The sequence below is a fragment of the Trachemys scripta genome, chromosome 3 (genome assembly GCF_013100865.1).
Source record: "Trachemys scripta elegans isolate TJP31775 chromosome 3, CAS_Tse_1.0, whole genome shotgun sequence".
Lineage (NCBI taxonomy): Eukaryota > Metazoa > Chordata > Testudines > Emydidae > Trachemys > Trachemys scripta.
In genome coordinates, this window is record NC_048300.1 from 74,127,239 (window position 1) to 74,153,489 (window position 26,251).

The 26,251-nt window shown below is 45.0% G+C and overlaps 2 protein-coding genes across 8 annotated transcripts in view; both read right to left on the reverse strand.

Moving 5' to 3' along the window:
- TBCE (tubulin folding cofactor E) overlaps nucleotides 1–26,251 on the reverse strand; it is a 97,779-nt gene that overhangs the window by 64,816 nt on the left and 6,712 nt on the right. The window contains exon 1 of one of the 2 annotated variants that reach the window (XM_034765071.1): nucleotides 1,204–1,220. The exons of the other annotated variant lie outside the window; for it this stretch is intronic. The gene's annotated coding sequence lies outside the window, so the exon portion shown is untranslated. Of the gene's footprint in view, nucleotides 1–1,203; nucleotides 1,221–26,251 lie in introns of those variants that run through there. 2 annotated transcript variants of the gene reach the window in all.
- Nucleotides 22,037–26,251, reverse strand: part of GGPS1 (geranylgeranyl diphosphate synthase 1) — a 60,272-nt gene continuing 56,057 nt past the window's right edge. For all 6 annotated transcript variants that reach the window (XM_034765081.1, XM_034765076.1, XM_034765077.1 and 3 more), the window contains one exon: nucleotides 22,037–23,227. In XM_034765081.1, the coding sequence (XP_034620972.1) occupies nucleotides 22,466–23,227 (762 nt within the window). In that variant the 3' untranslated portion in view covers nucleotides 22,037–22,465. The remainder of the gene's footprint in view (nucleotides 23,228–26,251) is intronic.

Genomic DNA, 26,251 nt, shown 5'->3' on the forward strand with positions numbered 1-26,251 from the left:
TAAGAGGCTTAATTTAAAATTAAATTAAAATGCAGATCTTATCAGTTTAGTGCAGTGGTTCTTAACCTGGGGTGCATGCAGCCCCAGGGGGTGCGAGACCCCCTTTCTGGGGGTGCAAGACATGCGAGATTTTTTTTAGAAGCTGGAGGTGGCTGCAGAGCGCTGGTCCTAGGCCAGGAGCAGAGCCCTAGGCTGGCTGCCGGTACCCCAGGGTGGCTGCAGAGCACACGGCCCAGGTCAAGAGCAGAGCCCTGGACTGGCTGCCGGTACCCCAGGCTGGCAGCGGGCTGAGCAGGGCCGAAGGCCTGGACGCCGGCTGGCAAAGGGCCAGCGGCCAGGACCGCAGACTGTCAGTGGGCTAAGCGGGGTGGCGGACAGAACCCCAGACCGAGGGTTCCGTTCACCCAGGCAGGCAGCGGACTAAGTAGGGCTGGCAGCCAGAACCCCGGCTGGCAGCAGCGTGCCAGTAAAAATCAGCTCACGTGCCACAGATTGCCGACCCGTGATCTATACTATCTGTATGTCCCTGAGAATGTCACAGGGGCTGCAGCTGGGTGCTGAATGGGCTGCGGGTTGAGAACCACTGCTCCAGAAATTTAACCAGCTCTAGTGATGGCCATGCTAGGTGACAATCTTTGTATGGAGTGATGAGAGATCAGAGAGAGCTTGAACCGGAAGCAGGTTTTCCAGTTCTCCCTAGAGACCAAAACCAAACAAGGGCGCTTTGGAAGCTAGGCCCCCGTTGGGGCTAAGTCTCCGGGGCAGAGGCCGCCCTCCTTTGGAGGGAATGTGCCCGTCAAACTTCGGCTGCAGCAGGGAGGCCCCAGGGTCACCCCCGGCAGGAGGTCCGCGCGGTGCAGCCCCGCGAGGAGGCAGGGGCTGGAAACACGGGGCGGGGCGGGCACACGGGCTCGGCTAAGACAGACCCATTAAGGCCATCGCCCCGCGCCGCCGGGAGAAGGCCACGGGGGCAGGCAGTGGGCCGGGTCCTGCATAGGCGGCGCCGCCAGAGCACAGCGGGGAGGGGCCGCCCCGCAGCCGGCACGAAGCAGCCCGCGCGCAACCGGGGAGCGGGTGACACAGCAGCGCGCGGGCCGGCGCCAAGGGGCTCAGCGCCTCCCAGAGCGGGCGGGGCCGCTGCGTGGCCCCTGCCCGAGGGTCCCGAACCGCTGGCCGGCTCCCGCTACCCCCTAGGGCCGGTACCTGAATCCCGCCACGGCCGGCTAGAGCTCCTCCAGATAAGGACCGTTCGCTTCCCAAACAAACCGACGGACAGAGACCCGCCCCGCCGCCTTCCCATTGGTTCAAAGCGTTCAAGGCCCGCCTATTTCCCCCGCCTCCCATTGGTCGCCCCATCGGAAACACTAAAACGCTCCTCCTCCTTCTATAGTCACAGAATCGGCGCAGTAGAGGCTCCTGGGTAACGTAGTTCTTCGGTCACCCCTCATGGGGAGCCACGAGCTACCCGGACCACAAACCCCATGATGCATCGCGGGCAGGCGCTGCAGAGGAATGTGTGCGGATAGCTCTTTTCTGAATGGCTGTTGGTTGTGGTGCGTTTCCTGATTGGACGAATAGTTCCACCCTGTTGCTGCGCCTGGCGGCGGGGATGCAGTGAGCCGCCTGGGCCAGTGAGTGTTCAGCTGCGGCCCCGCTAGGCACCAGCTCGCCACGGCTTCGGGCTGATCAACTGATGGGCCAGAGTGGATAAAAATTGATGATTTTTTTTAATTAAATACCAATTTATTTCAGAAAAATAAACCTACTTAAAATTAAACGTGAAATTATTACAGTTTATGGTAAGGCCTAAATTTTCACCTGTTAAAACAGTTAAGTACATGTTTGGGGGCCACTTTTTAAAGCAAGTCTAGCCCCTGAAACCAGGGTTAGTGACAGCCTAAGCACTTGGAACCAGTTTGTTGAAGTGCTAAACCAGCACTTTTCTGTAGGTACAAAAACATTCTCTTTTATTTCAGTTTATTCAACTACTTAAGTTCAATGACTAGTTTATTCGAAGTTAAAAAACAAACTGGAAGTTGAGAAAGGCAGGAAAGCTTGGTTTCCTCATCCAAAAATATGAATACAAACTAGGTTTGTAAGGATGAGCTTGACTAGTTTTAAAATCTTGAAGAACATGGTGACCAGAAACAATCAATTAATTCATTAGCAACAAATACTTTCTTTGGCTAATACATTAGTTTTAATTATAAAATGTTTTGATACTTTTTTCAGAAAACATTTTTATATCTAACTCATTTAAGAGTTTTATTTAAGGTAATTAAAACATTTTAAATTGCTGGGTTTGTGCATTTTTAATCTGATTTGAATTTCTAATTAAATAGAGCTTGAAACAAATCACGAGTAAAAAAAATAATAATCAGAGGAAATACATCATTCACCATTTTCTAACATAAAAATGTAAACATTAAAAATTGAACAAATGTAAGTTAAACTATAACATTCCTTAATTGTGTATAAATACGGTGTGTATCCTCCTGGTTAGCAAAAAGCAACACCAAAATTAGTGTAAAGACTATCTTTAGTGGCAAATCAATATTTGTCTGTTAATGCTTACCAACCAATAAGAATTAACCTTTAACTAAAAAGTACAATTTTAATCTTGTTTTACATTTGATTATTTAAATCAAGGTTTCTTGCTTGCTAATTTAAATTGTTACTAAAATCAATACACCTTGACATTGGTACGGAATTACTGAACAAATGTCTCACAAGGATGCAGCATCTCCTGTGTGTTCTTATGAATGAGATACTGGACTGGGAATGAGGACTCCTGTGTACCAGGCTCAGACACAGATTCGGTGTGTGACCTTGAGCAAGTTACAGGTAAAATATTTCTTAAGTGAAAGCAGATTGTAGGTGCCCAAATTAAGATACCTTGGACCTAAATTTTCAGAGACTATATTGCTCCCACTAACTTCAACTGTCATTTAAAACTCAAGGCAACTTTCCAATCATAGGATCTTTTGACTGAATGAATGCACCCCGTATTCACACCCTAGACACTATTGTAATCATCTTTGTACAAAATATACCTGTTGGGGTATCATTTGAAAACTAATAATTCACTAGTCAATATCTTGGTGAAATGTGTGTAGCAACATTATATGTAAAGTTATGAAGATAAGCTGAAATCATGATGAAGTGCATTTACCCGACAGAAGGGGTAAAGTTGTTCCTTAAAGACAAAGGTCAAGCTGATGCTTCTAGCCAGGTGTCATCAAAATTGACTAGCAATCACTGGTCAAGTGGCATTATTTGGCAATGGGGGCAAGGAAAGACAGGAACAGATCAATCTGTATTTTAACACACAACAACATGAAACTTTTTTCACCATGTCTCATGGTGAAAATAAGACTCTGTTGGGGGGAGGGATAGCTCAGTGGTTTGAGCATTGGCCTGCTAAACCCAGGGTTGTGAGCTCAATCCTTGAGGGGGGCACTTAGGGATCTGGAGCAAAATCAGTACTTGATCCTGCTAGTGTAGGTAGGGGGCTGGACTTGATGACCTTTCAAGGTCCCTTCCAGTTCTAGGAGATAGGATATCTCCATTAATTAAAAAAAAAAAAAAGTCTTTGCCCTCCCAGCTGGAAGGAACTTTATCTAGGGGTAACTAACCCTCTGGAAATTGCATTTCAAAAGTGAAGGGCAAAAAACCCCTGTGTATTCTCTCTCCTTCAAGATGACAAAGGATCCAGCCTTTGGAATTTGGGAAGGGTTCTGGCCTGAGAACTTGGTCAGCAGTGTTGCTGGGAACATGTGGTAAAGATTTTGTCTTGAACCAAGTCTAGCTTGTTAAGTTTAATTACTAGAAAGTGTTTTTTATCTTGTAAGCATTTCTGACTTTAACTCCTTATACTTGTACTCCTTTTTGTAGTTAAACAAATGTTTTGTTTTGTTTTTTAAATCAAAACTAATCCAGTGCTGTGTTTAAACTGAACTGTTTGGGTAACTCCAGTTAAAGTAGCAAACTGTTACATATTTGCCCCTTACAGGGGCAATGGACCTCTAATATCTAAATTTCCCAGAACAGGGCTGGCTAGTGCAGAACACACGGTTTGGGGGAAATTTGGGACTGGGAATGTGTTGTGATCATCCTGCATGAAGTAACCAAGGCTACTAGAAGCCAGAATATGGCTGGTGTGTTGCTGACAGGCTGCTGGGTCAGAGCTGCTGGACCAGGGCTGTAGCTATACTCAGAGTGGGACCTGCATGCTGTTTGTGAACAGCCCAGGTTGGGGGGCTACAACAGCAAAGCTTTGTGAGGCACCCAAGATTGCAGGGTAGGTGGTGACAACCCCTCACTGGTCTGGACTGCACCCCAGAATGTGACAAGTTTGCACTGGGTTTTTCACCTAATGCAGGGATTCAATCTCTTCATCTCATCTCAACCCTGCGTGGCCGTGTTGTTCTGTTAACACAAAGTCCAGCTCTGTGAACTCAGCAGTGAGGTGAGCATAGTACCTGGCTAGGAAACGAAGCCTGGACCAGGCAGTTAGGTGTAGCAGGAGCATGGTGACTGAATGCAGAGACTCATGGACACAAGGAAGAAGGTGAGAGGGAAGAAGGAAGGAGTGTGTGTGAGAGAAAATAGAAATAAAATAAAAACCAGGTAAGAAGAGATGCAAGAGTCAACATGGAAAGAAAAGAGGAACCCAGATGTAGCTCTGAGATCAGATAAGTGCCTCTGTTCTGTGCTGTATTGAGCTAGGATACTCAAGTGAAGAATATGGCAGGGAAGGAGAAGTAGGTAGTGCTGCAAATATGGGAACAAACTGGGGGAAGCCCTAAGTCCACGTGGCTAAAAAGTGAATAATACTTCCAGAGGTTTAGTGTCTTTTGGACACATCTGGGCAAGACTGGTGCAGCAAGATGGGGAGGTTTCTAGAGCTTGAAATTTGGTATAGGGGTGTAGGATACGTATAAAATTAAAGAATTTTAATTAGTTTAAAGTTTGGTTAAGAAATATATGTGTGTTGTAAAGAAAGGCCTTTGTCTAGCAAGTAGAAGGAAGGCCTTGAAAGTGATGAGGTATAAAGCGAGAAGGAATGAAGTAGGGAGGATGTCTGGTTCAAAGAATAACTACTGAGATAAGTGAAAGTTTCTAAAAACAAAGTCTCTGACTGATAAGGGTGACTGCAGATGGTTTTAAATAAGAAAAAGAATCTGTCTTAAAATGAGCCAACGTGGCCCTTCCCACCCCACATACCAGTCTTATCTCAAAAACTAGGGCCTATGTGAACGGAGGTGCAAATTAAAAACTGTTAGTCAGCAGGAAGGAGGGGAAGAGAGAGGGAGGAAATTCCTTGGGGAGAAAGGAGGGTGTAAATCATATCTGGATTAAGACTGGAAATAAGGGTGAACTGTCTCACATTGGTTTTTAGCTGAAGTCAATCATTGGCAATGATGTCACTTGTTTGTTGAAGGGTATAAAAAAGTAAACTCTTAAAGGGTTCATCATTAATACCTACCTGACTAGGCCGGAGCCAACTACCATGGATCTAAGCATCCCTAGATTTAGCCTGTTTGTAAGTATCTTGATCAAATGCTTATATATGTTTTGTTACTGTTTGGATGTAGTAAATTGCTTATTATTTAGGCTTTTTAGGCATGTTTAGAGCAATTGTATAAATATCATTTGGCTTTTGGATTTAGTAAAGGGAGTTGTAGCAGGGTATTCTGGGGACTTGCAAAGTCTGCTGCTATTCTGCAAACTTTCTGCATTTCACAGACACTTAATGAGGCAAACAGGTGTGTTTTGTCTCCTTAAATGAACAGACTGATCTTGATATTCCTCTGAATGTTGCAAGAGAGAGCTGGACATATCAGACCACATGAGTCTAGGGAAGTTTGGACTGCAGGTATATTGGTGTCTGGTAAAGACATAAGTGTGCGAGATAACTGCTGGCATGGTATTGGATTCTAAGTGGTTGAATCAGAGCTGTACAGCATACAGAAACACACAGTGCATGCTGTCTGCATGTATGTTCCAGACAGGCAGCCATAAGTAACAGAAGCATTTCGTGTTCACTCAGTTAAAATACAAACAATGACAATTTCTCAGTTCTGAATTGCACCCCAAAATGTGACACCAACCCTCAAATATTTTAATGTCCTTTGAAGCTGCCATTGACTTAGTTCACTTTGAGGCTCTGGTCCCTGCAGGCCTGTTAAAGCTCTCCAACTTTCCCTCATCCCTGGTTCTGCAGGACAAATGCAAAGTACTCCACTAAGGCAGGAACATTCAGTTGCATACATACAAAATGGGAAATGACTACTAGGAAGAAGTACGGTGGAAACAAGTGTGGGGGTTATAATGGATCACAAGCTAAATATGAGTCAACAGTGTAACACTGGTGCAGAAAAAAGAAGAAAAAAGCAATCATCATTCTGGGATGTATCAGCAGGAGTGTTGTAAGCAAGACACAAGAAATTCTTCTGCTCTACTCTATTATAATAAGGCCTCAACTGGCGTGTTATGTCCAGTTCTGGGCACCAATTTCAGGAAAGATGTGGACAAATTGGAGAAAGTCCAGAAGAGAGCAATGAAAATAATTAAAGGTCTACAAACCATGACCTATGAGGAAAGTCTGAAAAACTTGGGATTGTTTAGTATAGCGAAGAGAAGACTGAGGGAGGACATGATAGCAGTTTTCAAGTACATAAAAAGTTGTTACAAGAAGGAGGGTGAAAAAATTGTTCTTAACCTCTGATGATAGGACAAGAAGCAATGGGCTTAAATTGCAACAAGGTTCCATTGCCCGTCAGAGGTTGAGTCTCCTCAAGGTGTTCTGGCTCTTGACCTACCTTACTTAATAAATATTTAAAGCTTTGAAGAAAACAAAACTAAGAATTAAAACTTTGTTTTGTCAATTTTTGATGTATGCTGTTTATATCTTCCTTTAGGTGTACTCAGTTTTAACTCCATTTTAACAAACAAGCAGCAAGAGGATTCTGAAATATTACAAGAAAATAGATTTGGAACCAGTTCTACAGAAAAACATGCCTGGCCAGAATGGAGAACACAATTGGTAACTTTTTTTTTTTTTTAAAGTTTTTAAAAGATTCAGATTATAAGGAAAATAGAAATCAAACAACTTGGGTTAAAACTATGATGAAAAACATTGTGAAATAATGTGAAAATGTCCCATTTTTAATTAAGACATTTTCTATCAATCACTTTAGAGTACATATCTTTCAAAATTGATGTTTTTGGACATTAAAGGCAATTACTTATGAGATTATGCAGGAATAATATTAAGCATAAATGTTTTATTTTCTAAATCAAATTGAATTAATATTACATTTTAAAGTGGTTGGTTGGTGTTTGCATCAAGTTATACCCGTAATAGTATACTGTAATACTTATCAAGTCAAGGAAATTTTACCACAAACACTACATATTGTAATTAACAGCTGCTTACCTGATATTAACTGTGGTTCTTCACAGTGTTCTGCATGTATGGATCCCATGTGCCCCAGCACAGGAGATCAGAACAGTTTCATTAGCATTGTCCAGTATGGGTCACATATGTGCCCTACATTCCCTCACGTCGTCGTCCTCTCCCTGTCCTGATGGCAAAAAGGGCGCAGTAATCCCAACTGCAATTCAGTTCCTTCACTACCCAGAATACTCATTTATCAGACTGAGCTGCAGGGCTAGAGGGTGGGTCGTGAGATCCACATGTTCAGAACTTCTCAAAGAACCACAGTTACTATCAGGTAAGTTACCATTCTTTCTTCTTCAAGTTACTGCATATGTGAATCCTGTGGCATTATGCCCCATATTCTTCATAGTAATATTGTTATATGCTTGTGGCATAACTATGATGTATTTTATGTAAGGTCATGTAAAATACCATTGAAAATGTTCTGATTCACTGAATATGATATGATTATCCTATTTGTATGCATGTATCATTTTGGTAACTGAAGTTAGGAATATTATCTATGCAGCTATTACAAAAGTGTTTGCACCTGGGGAATGCCCACTAGGCAGAATGCAATCAGTCTAGATGGCTGGCTGGGAAGGGGCATTAGGGAGAACCATAGGTCTTAGAAGATGTTAATCGCCCACGCAAGTGGGGTGGGGGAAGTCTTCCTGATGACGCTACAAACAGCCTCTGTGTCATGGCTGCTGTGGCCCTACAGGGGCATGTGACCAAGACACCTGGTACTGGACTCCATCATAGAATACCAGTGTTTTTCCACTGAAAGGCAACTAAAGTTGGAGACAAAAGGTTCCCGCCATATGCAAAAGCTATTTAAAGCAGGGAAGTGACATCACTGTGGTTCTTGTGACTCCCCCGCCCAAAGGAGATGCTTGGAAACACCTGAGAAATGAGGACTGAACTGGGGAGAAGGGCTGGAAACAGGCTAGAGGGATTTCTAGCCTGTGAAAGGAATATCTGGGGTTTTAAGCTGCAAGCAAGTGCAGCTTGCCCTTAAGAGCCTGCAGCCAGGTTAAATCATCATTTAGGGTGAGAATTTGCTACTCGTATCCAATTTCTTTAGTATATAAAGCTTAGATTACTAAGCAAATAAAACAAAAATGCAATCTGCTTTGATCTGTTTGATATCACTTTAAATCTATCTTTTGTAGGTTAATAAATTTATTTTTGCTTTGTCTAAAACCAGTGTGCAGGAGACATTACTTGGGGTAGAAAGTGGTGTATATTCCTCTCCACATTGAGGGAGGGGGTGAATTTCATGAGCTTATGCTGTACAGTTCTTTGTGCAGCACAAGATGGTATAATTTTGGGTTTACACTCCAGAGGGGGGTGCATGCCTTAGGAAGTGGGAGGTGTCTTAGCTGAGCTTTCCCATCCAGAGCTGATCTCAGCATCTGTATGTAGCTGCAGCTGGATGTGTCCCTACCTGTGTATGCTGGAGGGGGTTTGAGGGCCTGTCACAGCAGTACAGTGTAAACAGAGCCCAGGCTGGTGGGTCAGGCGGGCTCAGTGGTACCCCAGTTCCAGGTGGCACCCGGGAGGAACCTGTCACAGATCACACTTATAATGATTAACTAGCAGTCATCTTCCAGGAAGTGGAAAGTAGAAGTTATTTGAAAAAGAGATTGCAAAATAGCTCTTCCAAATCAGGAGTCAGATCTTGAAGTGATGACTAATGAATAGTGTTTCTGTGAGCCGATGAGCCTCCCTCCCAGTAGTTAAAGTCTGTGGTGGCAGCCCTGCCTAATGGTTGTGAGATAGGAGAACCCAGGCCCTCCCACTTCACTGGGTTCTGATCCAGGGGCTCCCTTAAGTCCAGCTAACGCTCTCCCATGGACCTTTCCTGACATTCTATCCCTCCCCTTGGGACACATTCTGGCAGGCTGATGTCCCTGGAGACCTGGTCCATGGGTCTCAGGAGGGTAGGGAATCTCAGTTACACATAGCGGACCTCCCCAAAAGATGCCTTCCTGGCACAGTCCTTCTCCCGTGGTGAATGCAGGTCTGCCTTTTTCTGTCCACCAACCTGCTGTGCTGAAGAGACTCCATTTTAAGACCCTCCTCCAAATGGAACATGCCCTGCAGGCCTGTCAGGGTGTGGTTTCCTGGGCCCAGAGTTGTTCTTTCACTCTTAATGCTCCAGTGTGGGTTTATCCACCCCAACATACACACCCCTTTAGTCTGGTGCTGGGGTTTCCGAGTCAAAGTCTTGCAGTCCTTGTCCAGGGACAAAAACCTCTGCATTCTAATGTTTGTTCCCTGGCCTGTGGCCTATATGGAACTGAGCTAGCGGAAGGGTGCATGATCCATTATGAAGAGCAAGGGATTTCCCAGTAGGCAATACCGTAATGCCTTTATAGCCCATTTTACCATCAAGACTTCTTTTTCTATACTCAAGTAAGTCTGATGAAGAGTATTGGATGTTCTTCTCTCTCAAAGTCCGGGGATAATACACCCCAGCCATACATCTGAAGCATCGTCATGGAATATGAACTGTTGCAGAAGACTGATTCACTGCTCAGGAGATCTTTCAAGGTCCTGAAGATTTGGTCACAGGCTTCAGACCAAGCAACCTTCTTGAGGCTAGAGCTCTTCACCAGGTCTGTGAGGGGTCTGGCTATCATGCCAAACCTGGATATGAATTGTCCATAGTACTTAGCCCATCCCAAAAATTGTCTAACTTGCCTCTGTTCATGGGATAGGGAAGTCCATCAAAGCCAGAACTCTCCTAACTGAAGGCCTAAGTTTTCCCTTTCCGACAGTGTATCAAAAATACATCACCTCATGAAACCCCAATCAGAACTTGGCTGCGTTTACTTTGAGGCTAGCATCCTCAAGGGCCCGTCTGACTGCCAATATATGCTCAAGGTGTTTCTCCCAATCACAACTATAAATGATCATATCTATGCAAGTTGCTGCACACTGATGGTACAATTGTAGGATTGCATCCATCAACCTTTGGAAGGTGACAGCAGCTCCATGAAGACCAAAGGGTACAGTCTTGAAGTGGTACACGCTGAAGGTTGTTGCAAAGGCTGTTTTCTCTTGAGACCCAAATGTTATCGGAATCTGCCAGTAGCCCTTGGTCAGATCTAGGGTCTTGAGCACCACGACAATGGGGCTCTGCCACCTGCTGTGAGATTCCTCTACCATCCGCAGGTCCAACATTGCCTGAAGCTCCTGATGAACAGTGCCCCACATTTTTCTGGCCCTGGGTGGTGGCTTTCCCAGACCTTCTGCCCAAGTTGTTATGATGTGGTGACAAATCAGCTGGGTTCTCCGAGTTTGTTCTGAGAAAACAAAAGGGAAAGATCGGACCACCTGCAACACTGGAGCCCACAGGGATAGCTAGAGCCCTTCCCCCTCAAGAACTATGTCTGAGTCCTGAGATAACAAAGCCTGGAGGCCCAGTTCTGGATTGGGAGGGAAGGATGTTATGAACATGCTCTTGTGGTCCTGCCAGGCCTTTAGAAGGCTTATGTGATAAATCTGGGTCTCTTTCCTCTTCCCCAGTTGCTGAATTTCATAATCCATTGCTCCCACCTGGCATACCACCTGAAGGCCCCTTGCTATCTAGCCACTAAGTTTGACTCCGAGCTGGGCACTAGCAGCAGTACTCTGTCACTGAGTTGGAATTCAGGTGGGTTAGCATCCTTGTCATAGATTTATTTTGACATGCTTGGGCCCTTAAGAGAGATTTTCATTTGTAAAGGCTCCTAATGTCTTCAGCTTTTCTCATAGCCAGAGAATGTACTGTACTACCCTGGTCCCAGGTTTTCCAAACTAGATCTCAGTTCCCCTGGGGTTGCCTTCTGTACAACAACTCAAAGATCAAAACCCCCATCAAGGCCGGGGGGACTTTGCACAATGCAAATAGGAGGGGTGTTAAGAAGTGATCCCAGTGGTGGGGGTCTTCAGCCACAAATTTTCTTAGTGTCCCCTTCAGTTGAAGCATTTGACTAACCCATCTGTTTGGAGGGGAGGGAGGGGGAATAGATGGACCTTCTCAAAGATTTGATTTTCCGCAGCTCACACACATTCATCATCAGTCATGATATGAAGTTTGTCCCCGAGTCTGTTACTGTTTCCTTGGGGATCCCCACCTTTGTGAAGACCTTCATGAGTTCCGCCGCTATGGTCACCGCATTAGTTGTGCAAAGCAGAATAGCCTTGGGATACAGTGTGGAACAATCTATGATCACCACTATATGTTGGTGTCCAGTCATGCTCTTCTCTAGTTGCCCTATCAAGTCCATATCAATTCTCTCAAAGAGAGTGTCTATTACTGGCATTGGCAGTGTTCTTGTGTCCTGTCGGCTGGCACTCCAGGCAGAACATGCAGTAATCTTTCACCTCTTCGTGGATGCCTAGCCAGAACTGGCTGGTAATTCTTTCCATTGTTTTCTCCCTCCCCAGGTGGTTGGCACATGGTATTGAATGCACAAGCTGGAGAAACTCCCTCAAAAAGGGGTGGGGTACCAGGAGTTGGGCCCAGACTTCACTAGTCAGGGAGTCACCCTATAGGCCTATACCAAGCAGTAAAAGTGTTCCCTATCTGTACTCAAAGCTTGGCCATCATACTGCCCTCTGTGGGTTAATTACCTCCCTGTTGACAGCAGCCAGTTGTTCATATGCCTGGCTGATGATGCGATCTTTGTTCTGTTCCCCAATGACATCCTTGTTCTGGGTCAGCCATTCCGTACCCATGGGGCTTGGAGTTAGTGGGTCCTGCTGGTCTTTCAGGGGCTCCCCTGTCTGTTGTGAGGTCCCTTCCCTGGGATTTTTTAACACTCCTGCATTAGCCAGTTCCACTTCTCCCACGGTCTTGAGCTCACGATCAACCCCCTGGGCTGAGTCCCTCTCCCACACCTGCAAGACTTCAAAGTACTTCCAGTCTCAGCCCAGGGCCATGGGGTAAGCAAGAGCAGCTGCCACCCCCCCCCCCCAAAGAGTCTCAGTGTGGTTCTCCACGGTCAACTGTAGCTCCTTCGTGTGGTATGGGCATACATTCCCACGTATACACTGAAGGAAGACTGTCTGACAGCTTCCCATGGGCCTAAATCAGCTTTTCCCTCACAAAGGTCTGGCTGAAGTTAGCCTGTGTGGTTAGCCAAGCCTAGCCCAGATGCAAGGAGTCACACTATAAAGCATTACCTAAGTTAGTGTATTCTCTCTGATGCTGTGTTCCCTAGTGGCTTGCTAGGGCTTCTGGAGTCAGATCCCATGGTTCTTTGTGCTGCAGTAAACTACTCTTCTCTGTGGTTCTTTCCCAGTGAATTGTGGGAGAACTTGTCTGTCCTTCTGGGCACATGGGGTGGGGAAGTCTGTGGGAATTACAGGAAAGCACTGGAAGTGATTTAGCCTGTGTTCTCATTGCAAGGGGGGGGTGGCTTATCACCTCAAATGAAAGCAGAACAGATACTCTAACACGCCTACCCCCAGCTGTGCTAGCTAGCTAGGATTAAAAGCACCACTTTTCTCAGAAGAGAGGTTTTTATGTATGCATAGAAGGATGACATAAAGCAACCTCTGAGCTTGAGCCCAGGCTAACGCTGCAGTGAAGATATACCCGTAATAAGCCAATTTTATGAAAGATAAAAACAACAAGGGTTGAAATAGAGATCAATAAATTAGGCCCCTGGTGTCCTGCTATGCTACTTGAGTTTTGATAGTAACTGGAAAAGGAAACCACAAAACATCAACATTGATGAATGAAGTCTTAGTTTTCTATTTTACAGCACTGTATATATCACAGTTATGTGAGAAACAACTTGTATCATAAGAGCACCTGGGCCTAAAGTTTCAGGGTTCTAAAGTTAACATTTGTGCAAGTGCTGCTCAGAGCTACTAAAAAATATCCAGTAATGATTCTATCCAGTAGATTCCATCTCTTTGGCTGCCAGCAAGAAGTTACTATTATCCAACAGTTGCTAATAAGTAAAAGATAGGTTTGTGAAGCTCCAGCCAGGGACAGAAGTGGTGGGAGGCCTTCACTGCCTGCAGTCCTGCAAACCTGCCTGCAGGGAGGACAGCAGCCTAGAGGCTGGGGCTTTCTACAGGGAACGGGAGCGCTGGAGCTGACGGAGCTGCATACCCATAACTCTTCCTGCACACACTCCAGGGGGTTAAGGCTCAGCACATTCTTCCCTGCATGAAGTTCCCCAGCAGGGCACAACCTGGAGAGCACAGGGAGAGGAACCATGCAGTTCCAGCATCAAGACTATAGCCCCAATCCCTGCTACTAGTCTGCCCACAGCCTCCCTTCCCTGCCTGCATCCCCTTACTTCCTGGATGCAGGCAAGTTTGCAGGGCTGCAGCCCCCTCCTTCCTATTGCCCTTCCCACAGCCTCTCTTTCCAGCCTATAGCCTCTTACCTCCTGTGTGCAGACAGATTTGCCGGGTGGCAGCCCCAAAAGGAAGGTCTGGGGCAGGCTGAGCACTGACTGCAGGCAAGTTTGCATGGCAGCAGCCAGAGAAGGCATGTCCCAACACATCCTTCCCTGGCTGCAGCCTCCAAACTTGCCTGCAGGTGGCACCTTTCTTTCAAAAGAGGTTGATAATAAGCAGCATGCCCTTGCAAATATCCAAATCCTGTTAACAGTGATGTTAATGATATGGGATTGGTTCCCAGCAATATGTTGCCATTAACTGGAAGTTGTGAATATCAGGATTTCTATTAAGTGGAATCTACTGTAGTTACGTATATCAGACTACCCCTAAAAAAAAAAAAAAAAATGTAATTTTCAGTCAATTCTCATGCAATACATAGATTTTTTTTTTTTTTTTAAACCAGGCAGTATTTGCTTCTGCTGCTCCATTTAAAATGAGAAACTCCAAGTATGGCTGGATTAGCAATACCTTTGTCAGATTTTCTCATCTTCCACTCATTCGTCTCTTGGTCGAGCACAGAACTGACTGAAGCAAGTTTCAAATTTGATTTCCATTAATTGGTTGTAAGGGAAGATGTTAATCTTACACAAGATTATCCAGACAGCATGGAACAGATTGTTTTTCTGGCAGCAAAAATTGGAATATAGTTATGTAACTATCTTCACTATTCACTGATTTTTGCCCTAGTTTTAATCATGACTAGGAAAAGCTAGTTGTATGACAGTTACATGTAACCAGTAGCTGATAATTTATGAATTGGGTAATTTTAAGTGTAATACCTATTGTCTTCCAACACAATTTTATAAACACAGGGAGGAGTTCTGCATAAATTTACACACCATGTAGTCTTTCCTAGCGGCAGGATGTGTGTGTCCTTTAAAGTTCTCTCTCCCTTTCAACTGAAACAGGTTAAGTACTGTGATTGGTTTCATTCTGGCTCTTCCAGAGGAAGGAGCTAGCACTGAAACACTACGCTAGATGAACTGCTCTCACTTGGCTTCAAATAAGGAGAGAGCTGCAGCTAATGAAGATATATCAGACCAATCTCTCCGCAGGAAGGTGTTCTTCACCTCTGGGTAGCTCAGTACAGGAAAAAAAACAAAAAAAATCAATATCCCTTTCCTGAAACAGTAAATCTTCACAGCCCAGTTAGAGGAGTTCCATTTAAATCCTCATCCAGCAAAAGCTTCCATTGTTCCAGACAGAACACTTATGTGCTACTGCTTTCAAACAGTTTTTTTTTTTTTTAAATGCAGAGGTAGCTCCTTGAAAATGAATTTGCCTATAACCTTGAGAAGGCAGAGCAACGAAGGCTAGAATAAAGAAGAGATGTACCATCTACTGAGCCCCATGTACAGCTATTACATTTGATAGGGGTTCACATTTGCTAAGTGTACAGTAATTAGAACTGATCCAATAATAAAAAGGTTGACAAAAAGAGTGAAGTTCTCTAATGGCAAGTGCATTTCTAAATCCCAATTTAGTATTTTATATTACAGTGAAAATTAAATAGCATATAATGCCGCAGGAGGTTGCGTTGCCCTTTTGGGAAAGGCTGCTGCTGGAGCTTTACTGGCCACAAGAAAGCAGGAAATTCATTGGCTGGGTTAACTGGTTAACCCTTGAGAGGAGGTGGGGGCGGAGCCAAGGTTTAGTGTGGAAGTGGGAGAAGAAATGCATAGCACACCATTCAGGTCCTCATTCAGCAAAGCATTTAAGCATATTATGCAAAGGTAAATTAGAGTGAAAAGATTTTTGGAGAAAACACTTCAGTCTCTTCCCTCATTCTTTGCACTTTTGTCACTCATGTACAAAACACATTCAAGAGACATGAGATTTTTTTTTTTTTAAATATTGGAAACATTAGGTTCTATTTCAATCTGTAGAATCGAAGCAAAAAGGGAAGGAACGACAGCAGCACTGAGGCTGTTGCTCTAGCCATTAGGAAACAGTAAGTTTGGAAAATGTCTAAAATGCCTGGAGGACGGGAAGAAAATGGGTGGCGATTGAGATCATGCCTAGTCCATAAATCCAGCTGTAATTAGATAAGGAAGAGGACAAAGTATGTGGAGTTAAGTTTTTGGGGGCTTGGTTTTAGAATCTAGAAGTTTCTGGAAGGTGACCTTTGTACCTGACAGTAATGATCTATAAATAAAACATTAACTCATTTTATTTTTCCCAGGGCAAAATTCATTGGGTGGTTTCTCATCCTAATTGTAGTAAGAAAGCTGCTGCTCAACACAGCTAAAAAATGGCTACTCACCTCGTAACGGTTGTTCTTCGAGATGCATTGTTCATGTCCATTCCAGGTGCGTGCCTGTGCACGGTAGCCAGAAGATTTTTCCCATAGCAGTCTCCCGTCCGGTCAGCCTGAGCACCACCAGGAGTCATGCCTTCATGGCACTCAATATAGAGTCCTGCCGACCCACCACCCCCTCAGTTCCTTCTTGCCGGCTACTCTGAAAGAGGGGTAAGAGAATGGGTATTGGAATGGACATGAACACCACATCTCGAAGAACAACAGTTACGAGAAGATGAAGAAAAAATGGTTACTCAAGTGCTTGTTCATGTCAATTCCAATCAGATGATGCACACGCCTAAGTTTAGGAGATAGGGTTGGAGTCTTCCACTGATTGGAGTACTACTCGTCCAAAGGCTGCATCGTGTCTGGCCTGCTGGGTAATCGCATAGTGCATGGTGAAAGTGTGCACGGAGGACCACATCACCACTCTGCAGATTTCCTGAGTGGGGACCTGCGCCAGGAACGCTGTTGATGAAGCCTGCACCCTGGTAGAGTGCGCAGTGATTGGGGGTGCGAAAACCGCCACAGGTTGTAGCAGTCACGAATGCAGGACATGATCCATGATGAAATGCATTGTGATGACACACGCAGAGCTTTTCAGATCTGCCATGAATAACTGGACCGATTTTCTAAACGGCAACATTCTCTCGATGTAAAAGGCTAGCGCCCTGTGGACATCCAGAAAATGAAGTCTCTGCTCCTTGCCGGTGGAGTGCAATTTAGGGTAGTGGGGTGATCACCCCGCTCCAGTCAGAAAGGGGTTAAAAACAAGCTCTGGGAAAGGGCTGCCCCGAGGAGGCAATCAGGGCAGCGCAGGTAGCAGCCAATCTGGGTCCGGTAGGGCTGGTATAAAAAGGGCTGTGAGCTAGGAGGCAGGCAGTCTCACTCCAGCCTTGGGGTGGGAAGAACTGGGCTGCGTGGGAACACAGGATACCTTCAATAAAGCAGTGCTGGGGAAGAGGCAGGCTGAGTTGGGGAGCTCAAGCCTGGCAACCTCCCAGGCTGAGGCCTGACAGGAAGGTCTAAGGAAGTACTGGGGCTGTAGGGAAAGGCAGCAGGTCTAACCCCCTAGCCAATGATGAGTGGCCATTGCAGACTGCAGTTTACCTCTGAGTAAAGGGGCTAGATGAGGACTGGCAGTGGATCACTGACGTGAGGTGGGCTCAGGGGAGTGGGGTTCCCTGGGTGAGGGGCAGCACCCCAAGGTGGTCCAGGAGGGATGTGGGGCTTGTCAAGCCCTTTTAAAAATTGGCTGATCATAGGATTAGCAAACACAGAGTGGCCCCCCCGCGCCCGGATGGAAGGCCGATATGGCGGCTAAGTGCACTCTTATTGAGGACAACAAAAGCCCCCGCTGCTTCAGATGGAAGAGGTAATCCAGAATGAGCTGCACTGAGGCTAGTGTCGAGCATGAATAGTGCTGCGCTAACCAGACTGAAAATCTCTTCCACTTGGCAAGGTAGGTGGCTCTAGTAGAGGGTTTCCTGCTGCCAAGGAGACTTAGTCGAACCTGTTCTGGACAGGAAATCTCCATTGGGTTCAACCATGGAGCTTCCACACTGTGAGGTGAAGCAACACAAGGTTCGGATGTTGAAGACGACAGTGATCTTGCGTCAGAAGGTCTGGGAAGAGTGGAAGGGTGCTTCCATGGACATGTCTAGGAGAGAGGTGTACCAGTGCTGACGGGGCCAGGCTGGTGCTGTTAATATGACCTGAACTCGTTCCCTCCGGATCTTGAGGAGTACCTTATGAATGAGCGATATGGGTGGAAAGGGGATGGCCTTCCCATGGAAGGAGGAATGTGTCCGCTCTGAAACCTAGGCTGTGATTCTGGAAGAAGCAGAACTGCTGGCACTTTCTGTTGTGTCGCATGGCAAATAGGTCTATCTGGGGAAAGCCCCACCTCTGGAAGATTAAAAATGCGATGTCCAGGCAAAGGGACCACTTGTGGACTTGAAACGACCTGCTGTGGTGGTCTGCTAGCTCATTTTGTACATACACAGATGTCCCTTCAATCCTCCTGAGAGATCTTGATGAAAAGTTCACACAGGTAGTCTGTAATCCTCAGCCAAAATGTTTTAGAGAGCAATGCCTTATTTCTTCCTCCATAGTAGGACACTTTCCCAGCCATTCACCAGCAACTTCAGCAGGCACCATTGCAGTACACAAGCTAGTAGCTTGTGTGGACCCAGGTGGCTTCGGGATGCCAGCAGCAGCTGTGCTTGCTCTGCCTGTGTTACCTTCAGGAGTGCTATATCAGCTAAAATCACCACTGCCTGTGGGAAATGGCACCAATATTCACTGCCTTTTACTACTAGAATCATGCAAGCCAGCAATGTCCTCGTTTCCCCAACTCCTGGTGGGCCACACTCACCCAGGCTCATGCTGTGACTGGCACAGTACACAGGCAATTCCAAGCAGATGTGAGAATGTAGTCTTAAAACTTTAGGGGAACAAAGGGAGCAAGTTCAGCATCTTAAGTTTGTTTCTATAGTGAATACGTTGACAATTGACCTCTGTGTTTTATCTTCAGCTGCTGTCGCTGCAGTCTCCAGGGTCTCTCCCTCTACACCTCTGGGACGCCTGAGCCGGTAAGGAGAAAAGGGGACTTGGGATGACCTGTTCAACGAGATCTGCATGCCCGTGCTGCATTGAACAATGAGCACAGGGCCTGGATGATGAATACTGAGCAGAAGGAAAGAGTGGACAGGAGAAAGGCCCAGGAGTCCCAGCAGAAGAAGGAAATGCACCAGGACGTAAGGGGACTTTTCAGGCAGCAAACACAGATGCAGTAAACTCTGGTGGACTTGCAGGTCCAACAATCCTAGGTTTGTGTCCCTCTGCAGCCCATTGAGAACTCAATCAGGACCACCCTATTTGCTGCTCTCCCCGCCCCAACATGTCACATGGCATCAGAGATCACTGCACTATCCTTATCACTACTCCTTGTGGGCCATTAAAGACAATCACAGCTTCACATGAACTGTGGCTTCCATATGGCAGTGTGTGTATATGTATAAATGAAACAGACATGAATATCATTTCCGTTTCATAAGCTCTTTCTTAATGGATTCAGTTTTGTTAATTTTTTAAATGTATTTGTTTTAAAATTGCCCATTTCTTGCACTGATTTTGTTACATAATACAACTCTATTATTTGGAACATAATTCATCTTTATTAATTCACAACATATGCTGCCAAGGGATCAGCAGTTCTGAACATTATCAATTAGCTGTTATTGCATAGGGTCACACAACTTATAGGATCATTTACAAACAAAATTACTAGGTGCATAGACATACAGCAGTCACCACATGACTCCTACCAGGCCACCAAAAAACATGGCCAGGTAGAGAACACTACAAAATGCTGGCTCGTTGGTAAAATGGTCTTTCAAAGGCTCTGAGCCATATACCTCTAAATTGAGCTCTTTTAAGGACCCTGGTATCCAGGGCTGGCTTTAGGCCAATTCCCCGGAATCAGGTCCTGCGCCTAAGAGGGCCCTGCACCTTAGGCGCCTTAAGTTTTTTTTTACTCATATTCACTTGGCGGTGGTCCGCTCCGGGTCTTCAGCGGCACTTTGGCGGCGGGGGTTCTTCAGTGCCGCGGAAGATGCGGAGCGGACCCCCCGCCGCCAAAGTGCTGAAGACCCGGACTGCCGCCGGGTATTCGAATCGGGCCCTGCAGGTCCTAAAGCTGGCCCTGCTGATATCTGGCTGTTCAGATTCAGCAGACAGTCACTCCACCTTTGCCCTCCACTCTGGTAGAAATTTTTCCCCATCACTTCACATATAGCATGCAGGACTCAGCATATAGTATAATCATTGGGATATTTTTCTCACCAAGGTCCCATCTTGCAAGTAAACAATGTCAGCAACCCTTCAAATGGCCAAAAGCACATTCATCTGTCGTTCTGCACTTGCTGAGCCAATAGTTGAACCGTTCCTTGGTGCTGTTGAGGTGCCTGGGGTAGGCTGGGTTACCCATGATCAGTATTGGCATTTGAATGTTCCCAGTGGTAATCCGCTGGTCAGAAAGGAGACTTCTTGTAGCTTTCTGAACAACCCTATGTTCCTAAATGAGTGCCATGTGCCTTCCTTGACCAGCCTACACTGATGTCAATGAAGCATCTCCAGTGATCGACCAATGTTTACATAACCATAGAAAAGTAGCCACCTCTGTTGATGTACAGCGGCAAGGTGCTCTAGTGCCAAAATAGGGATATGCATGCTATCTATTACTCCACCGCAGTTTGGGAATTCCATTGCTGAAAATCCATCCATCATGTCCTGCATAGGAGGCAGCAATTAAGGGCCACTATGGTGGATTTCCTCACTTCAAATTGCTATGGTCAGTCAGGAATCAATTTGGCATAGCAAGTTTCATAGTGCAATTGCCACTCGCTTCTCCACCATCAGTGCAGCTCTCGTTTTGGTGTCCTTGCGCTAGAGGGCTGGGGCAAGCTCAGTGCACAGATCCAGGAATGTGGTCTTGCACATCTGAAAGTTCTGCAGCCACTGCTAATCATCCCAAATTTTATGATCCCACAAGTTAGTGCTTGTTTCTTGGGCCCAGAAACGGCGCTCCACCATCTGCAGCTGCTCCATTAGTGCCAATAACTTTGAACTGGTTCTCACTATGCCCCACAGCAATCGATCCTCCAAGGAACAGTCATGTTCCCCACTCATTTAGTTCTTCTTGTTGCTCTGCAAATATTCCAGGATTGCGTACCCTGGGCTTGCAACGCTCATGACAACAGAGCAGAGCCGTGTAGGTTCCATGCTACTGTCAGAGATGGTAGCCCACGAGTCACTAGCAAACTGGGAAGTTGACCCCATGCTCCTAGTCACCCCTGCATGACTTATTTTAGTCCCTTCATTCACTGCCAAAACTTCCCAAAAGACATTGTGCTGGACTGCACAGTGGGATAGCTACACTGCACTCTATCAATACAAGCCCCCTGGTGAGTATGTGCACCGCCGACACAAGGAGCCAACTACACATGTGCACAAGTGATGTACTAATTGTGGTGGCAGTATGTCGATGTAACTTGAGTCGACATATGTTTTATAATATAGACGTGGCCCTACGGCCACCCAGAAATTGAAATTAGAACTATGGGATTGTGTGCATACATATTTTCTCAATTACATTTAAAGTTTAAGACATTAAATCACAAGGAGAATTTTTGGCAATATATCTGAAGCACAGAGGTAACTAAAGACACTAGGTGACCATTTGCTATGTTACTATTTGCAGTTAATCTGTTTTTATGTTTGTTTTTTTGAAACTGTTACCAATGAAATGTTTTTTTAAACTTGCGTGCCAGCTTTAACATCCAATATGAGCTTTTGGCTATTGGTGCAGGTTTGACATATCTTTAAGTCAGAAAATCATCTGATTTGATATAACCAAACTAGTCTGCTCTAATACTTAAGAGATTCCATCACAAGTACAAAGGAAGTAAATACTCCACTTATTCTTAACTAAATTACCTAAAGGAGACTATCAAGAAATTGGTACTACGGTGGTATATCAGACCAGAGTGTTAGTGCCACTTGAATGGACAATGCCTGTGCCCTTGTTGGCCAAGCTAATGCTCTGAATGATTCATGCTAAAAATAACTCATGATTTCAAATCCATTTGGCAACACTGATTTGCCTAGTATACCATCGTTCCCCACATCTGCCTCTGTGGCGACACATCTAGATTGGTTTGTTGTACAGAAAAAGTCATTGACCATTGTGGAGCCTTTCTTCTCCATCCATCCCACTTTAATAAAACCTATTTTTGTTAACTTTAAAAAGGACAAGGAATATATTGCAAAAAGTGTTACCTAAATCTCCATGTTTAAAAAAAATACAAAAGCTCCTAAACAGAGCAAATTCAATTTAATATGGAAATTTAGTCAATCCTATCTCAACCAGATTAAAACCTGCAGTGTTCTTAGAGGGCACAAACTCTATAGCTAAAATAAACACCAATGACTGTGCAGTGGAGATTACAACTGAAAGATTCACATGAAAAACTAAAATTAACAATTTTACCTTAACAGATCTATGCAAGTTTATTTCTCTATGCAATATTTTGTAAGCAGTTGTAATTAAAGCTGCAGAGAATTTGTGGTGCATACAAATACCCTTCAATTACTACTTACACAATATCTAATATAGCAGTTTCTATAAGTAATTTTAAATAAACATCATTTTTACACTTTTCTTTACATCGATTTAGTACGAAAGTCTAGTTAATACATTCTGGTTTTAAAGTTTCCCTCCCCAAACCACAAGTCAAATCAATTAGTTAATTTTCATTTTCTTTGAACATTTTGCTTAAGTGTTCAACTAGTGCTACAAGTTCAGGGTTTCCCCCAAGTGACTCAATCTGTTTATATGCTTCAGATTCAAGCTTTTGCAGCGTTTGCCGAGTGTACTCAAAGGAACCTACATTCTCAAGGTAATGTACACAGTATTTTTTTATATCTACATTTTCTGTCCTTTGACGCAAAATATTCTGCACCTGAGTGCTTTCAGGTCTGGACCAAATAGCATGAATAGTTGGGAATGAGAACTTGCCCTCAGTTAAATCTTCGCAAAAACTCTTGTTCTCACTATATTCTTTGGAGTGTAAATTAGCATAGTCATCTCGTATTTGGAAGAAGAGCCCAAGTGTATTAAGGAGTGGTTTTAAGTCTCTTTTATAATTGGAGAACAACTGCATGAGGCCCACAGCTAATCCAAAGAGACCACCTGTCTTTTGCAGTACCATGGCTTTATACTCTGCTTCTGTAGGACAGGTGTATGTATCTCTCCAGTAAATATCCAAACCTTGGCCCTGATGGAGTTCCAGCAGCTGACGAGTGAACACTTTCACAGCTTCTGGGTGATCAAGTGTTAAAACCTTCTGCAGACCAAGGAAATACACATAATTAGCAGAATTTATTACAGATGGAATTCCATAGATGCTATGAGCCACCGGAAAGCCCCGTCGTAGCTTTGAGTTATCTTCAATGTCATCTATGAGTAAGCTGGCATTGTGCAACATCTCTGTCACTTCAATAATAACCTAATAATACAAGAAGAGAAAAGTCTTACATTGTAAAATAAGTTCTAAATTTGTGGAATATTTTGCATTTACACTGCATTAATTAGCATTTTGTTCATTTTTAGTTGGTCCACCTCCTCCCTCTGTTGCGAGGGGCTCCCTAGAGCTCCATTATTGGCCTTTTGCATGAAAATTATTTTTGCAGCCACATCACACTGGTAGCTCACTGTCATCCTGAGATCGACCAACACCCCCAGGTCTGTCCTCCTCTGTTTTCAACTGATGTGCCTCCAGACTGTAGCAGAAACTAGACCTTAAATTCATGAACTACATTTTTGTACTATTGAATTTCATCCCATTTCTGTCACTCCAATCTTCAAGGTCATCCAAATTTTCCTGTATAACATACTGATCCTCCTTCATACTGATGGGGCCTCCAAACTTTGTATCAGCAAGTTTCATTAGTACACTTCTACCTTTTGTGCCAAGGTCATTCAGAAAAATATTGAACAAGATTGGTCTTGGAACCAATCCCTGAGGAACTCCTACTAGTAATCTCCCTCCAGAACGATAATTCACCCCTCAGTACAACCACTGCTGTCTCCTCTTTAGCCAGGCAAGGGAGAAGTGTGGTTCCAAGATGAGATTTTTGGAAGCAGATGAACAGTGGGAAAACTAGTTTAAAATGGCAGAAACTGTAGAGAAAAGACACATGCTAGCATTGAGATTGTATGAAATCAGAGTACATTAGATGGGGGCATGGCCTGTAAGATAAGATGGAACAACTATTTTATGAGAGGAGACTAAGAGGTTAGCTTGTTTAGCCTAGCAAAACGAAGGCCGAGAAGGGATATGAATTGCTCTCTATAAATACATCAGGAGGTAAAAACCACGGAAGGTGAAGAGCTATTTAAGTTAAAGAACAATAGTGCCACAAGGACAATTGGATATAAACTGACCATTAATAAATTTAGGCTGGAAATAATAAGGTTTTTAACCATCAGAAGAGTTAAGTTTCTGGAATGGCCTCCCAATAGGATTTTGGGGGGCAAACAACCCAATTAGCTTTAAGAAAGAGCTTGTCAAGCTCTAGGAGTGGGATTGTATGATAGGGATGTTCGGGATGGGGGGGGAGGGGGAGGAAAAGGGGGGGCATGGCTCAGCCAACCTGGAGTCTCCTTCCAGTTTAGGTCTTATGTTCCTAAAGCTCATGCTTCAGGGCTTAAGCTGATCACTTGCAGGGGTCAGGAAGGGACATTCTCTCCCCTCCCCAAATGCACTTTTTGGATCTCCTTCCTCTGAAGCATCAGATAGCTACAGATGGAGATAGGACACAGGGCAGGGTGGGCCAGTGCTCTGAAATGGTATTGAGAATTCTCTCTCAGATTCTTGCTCAGAATCTGATCGCCATATGTAGGGTTGGGAAGGAAATTGTCCCCCAGGTCAGACTGGCAGAGACTTACTTCCCGGACCAGAAAATAACCGTTGGGGATGTTGAGATGCCAATAGTTATTCTTGGGGACCCAGCCTACCCCTTAATGTCATGGCTCATGAAGCCATACACAGGCAGCCTGGACAGTAGTCAGGAGCTGTTCAACTACAGGCTGAGCAAGTGCAGAATGGTGGTAGAATGTGCATTTGGCCGTTTAAAAGGTCGCTGGCGATCGTTACTGACTCGTTCAGACCTCAGCCAAAGCAATATCCCCATTGTTATTGCTGCTTGCTGTGTGCTCCACAATATCTGTGAGAGTAAGGGGGAGACCTTTATGGCAGGGTGGGAGGCTGAGGCAAATCGCCTGGCTGCTGATTACGCACAGCCAGACACCACGGCAATTAGAAGAGCACACCAGGAAGCGCTGCGCATCAGAGAAGCTTTGAAAACCAGTTTCATGACTGGCCAGGCTACAGTGTGAAATTTCTGTTTGTTTCTCCTCGCTGAAAACCCGCCCCCTTTATTGACTCATTCTCTGTAAGGAACCCACCCTCCCCCTTCCCCCAGCTTGCTATCAAAGGAAATAAAGTCACTATCGTTTAAAAATCATTTATTCTTTATTAATTGATTATAAAAAGAGGGAGATAACCTGGGTGGGGTTTGGGAGGAGGATCAGCGGGAAGGAAAAGGCCACTAAAAAAAACGGTTAAAAAAATGAAAAAATGACAGCCTTTTGCTTGGGCTGTCCACTGGGGTGGAATGGGAGGGTGTACAGAGCCTCCCTCCCCCCCCCCCCCGTGTTCTTACATGTCTGGGTGAGGAGACTATGGAACATGGGGAGGGGGATTATACAGGGGCTGTAGCGGCACTCTGTTATCCTGCTGCCGTTCCTGAAGTTCCACCAGACACCGGAGCATGTCTGTTTGCTCACGCAGCAGCCCCAGCGTTGCATCCTGCCTCCTCTGATCTTCCTGACGCCACCTCTCATCTCGAGCGTCTCTCCTCTCCTCACGTTGGTCCCTCCTGTCCTCACGTTCACTGGCATCTTTCCTATACTTAGAAGCCATGTCCTTCCACTCATTCAGATGAGCTCTTTCACTGCGGGTGGATTCCATGATTTCCGCGAACATCTCATCTCGCGTCTTCTTTTTCCGACGCCTTATCTGAGATAGCTTTCGGGACAGAGGAGGGAGGCTTGAAAAATTTGCAGCTGCTGGAGGGAGGGAAAAAAGGAGAGAATTTTTTAAAAAGATACATTTTTGAGAACAATGCTTATACTCTTTCATGGTGACCAACACTATTCACATTACTAGCACATGTGATTTCTGTGCAAGGTCGCATTTTTCCTCTTAATATTGAGTGCCTGTGGCTTTGCTGCTAGAGATCACAGACGCAGGTCCGGGCAACAGAATTCGGCTTGCATGCGGCCATGGTAAGCCATTGTCTTTCAGCTTCTGCGCCCTCCTTTTCCACATACCAAGCAAAGCCCGTTGAATGCTGCGGTTTTCCTGTTAACCTTCAGCAGCAGAAAACAAACTAACCCCTCCCCAATCCAATTCTCTGGATGATCACTTTATCCCTCCCGCCACCACGTGGCTGGTATCAGGGAAGAT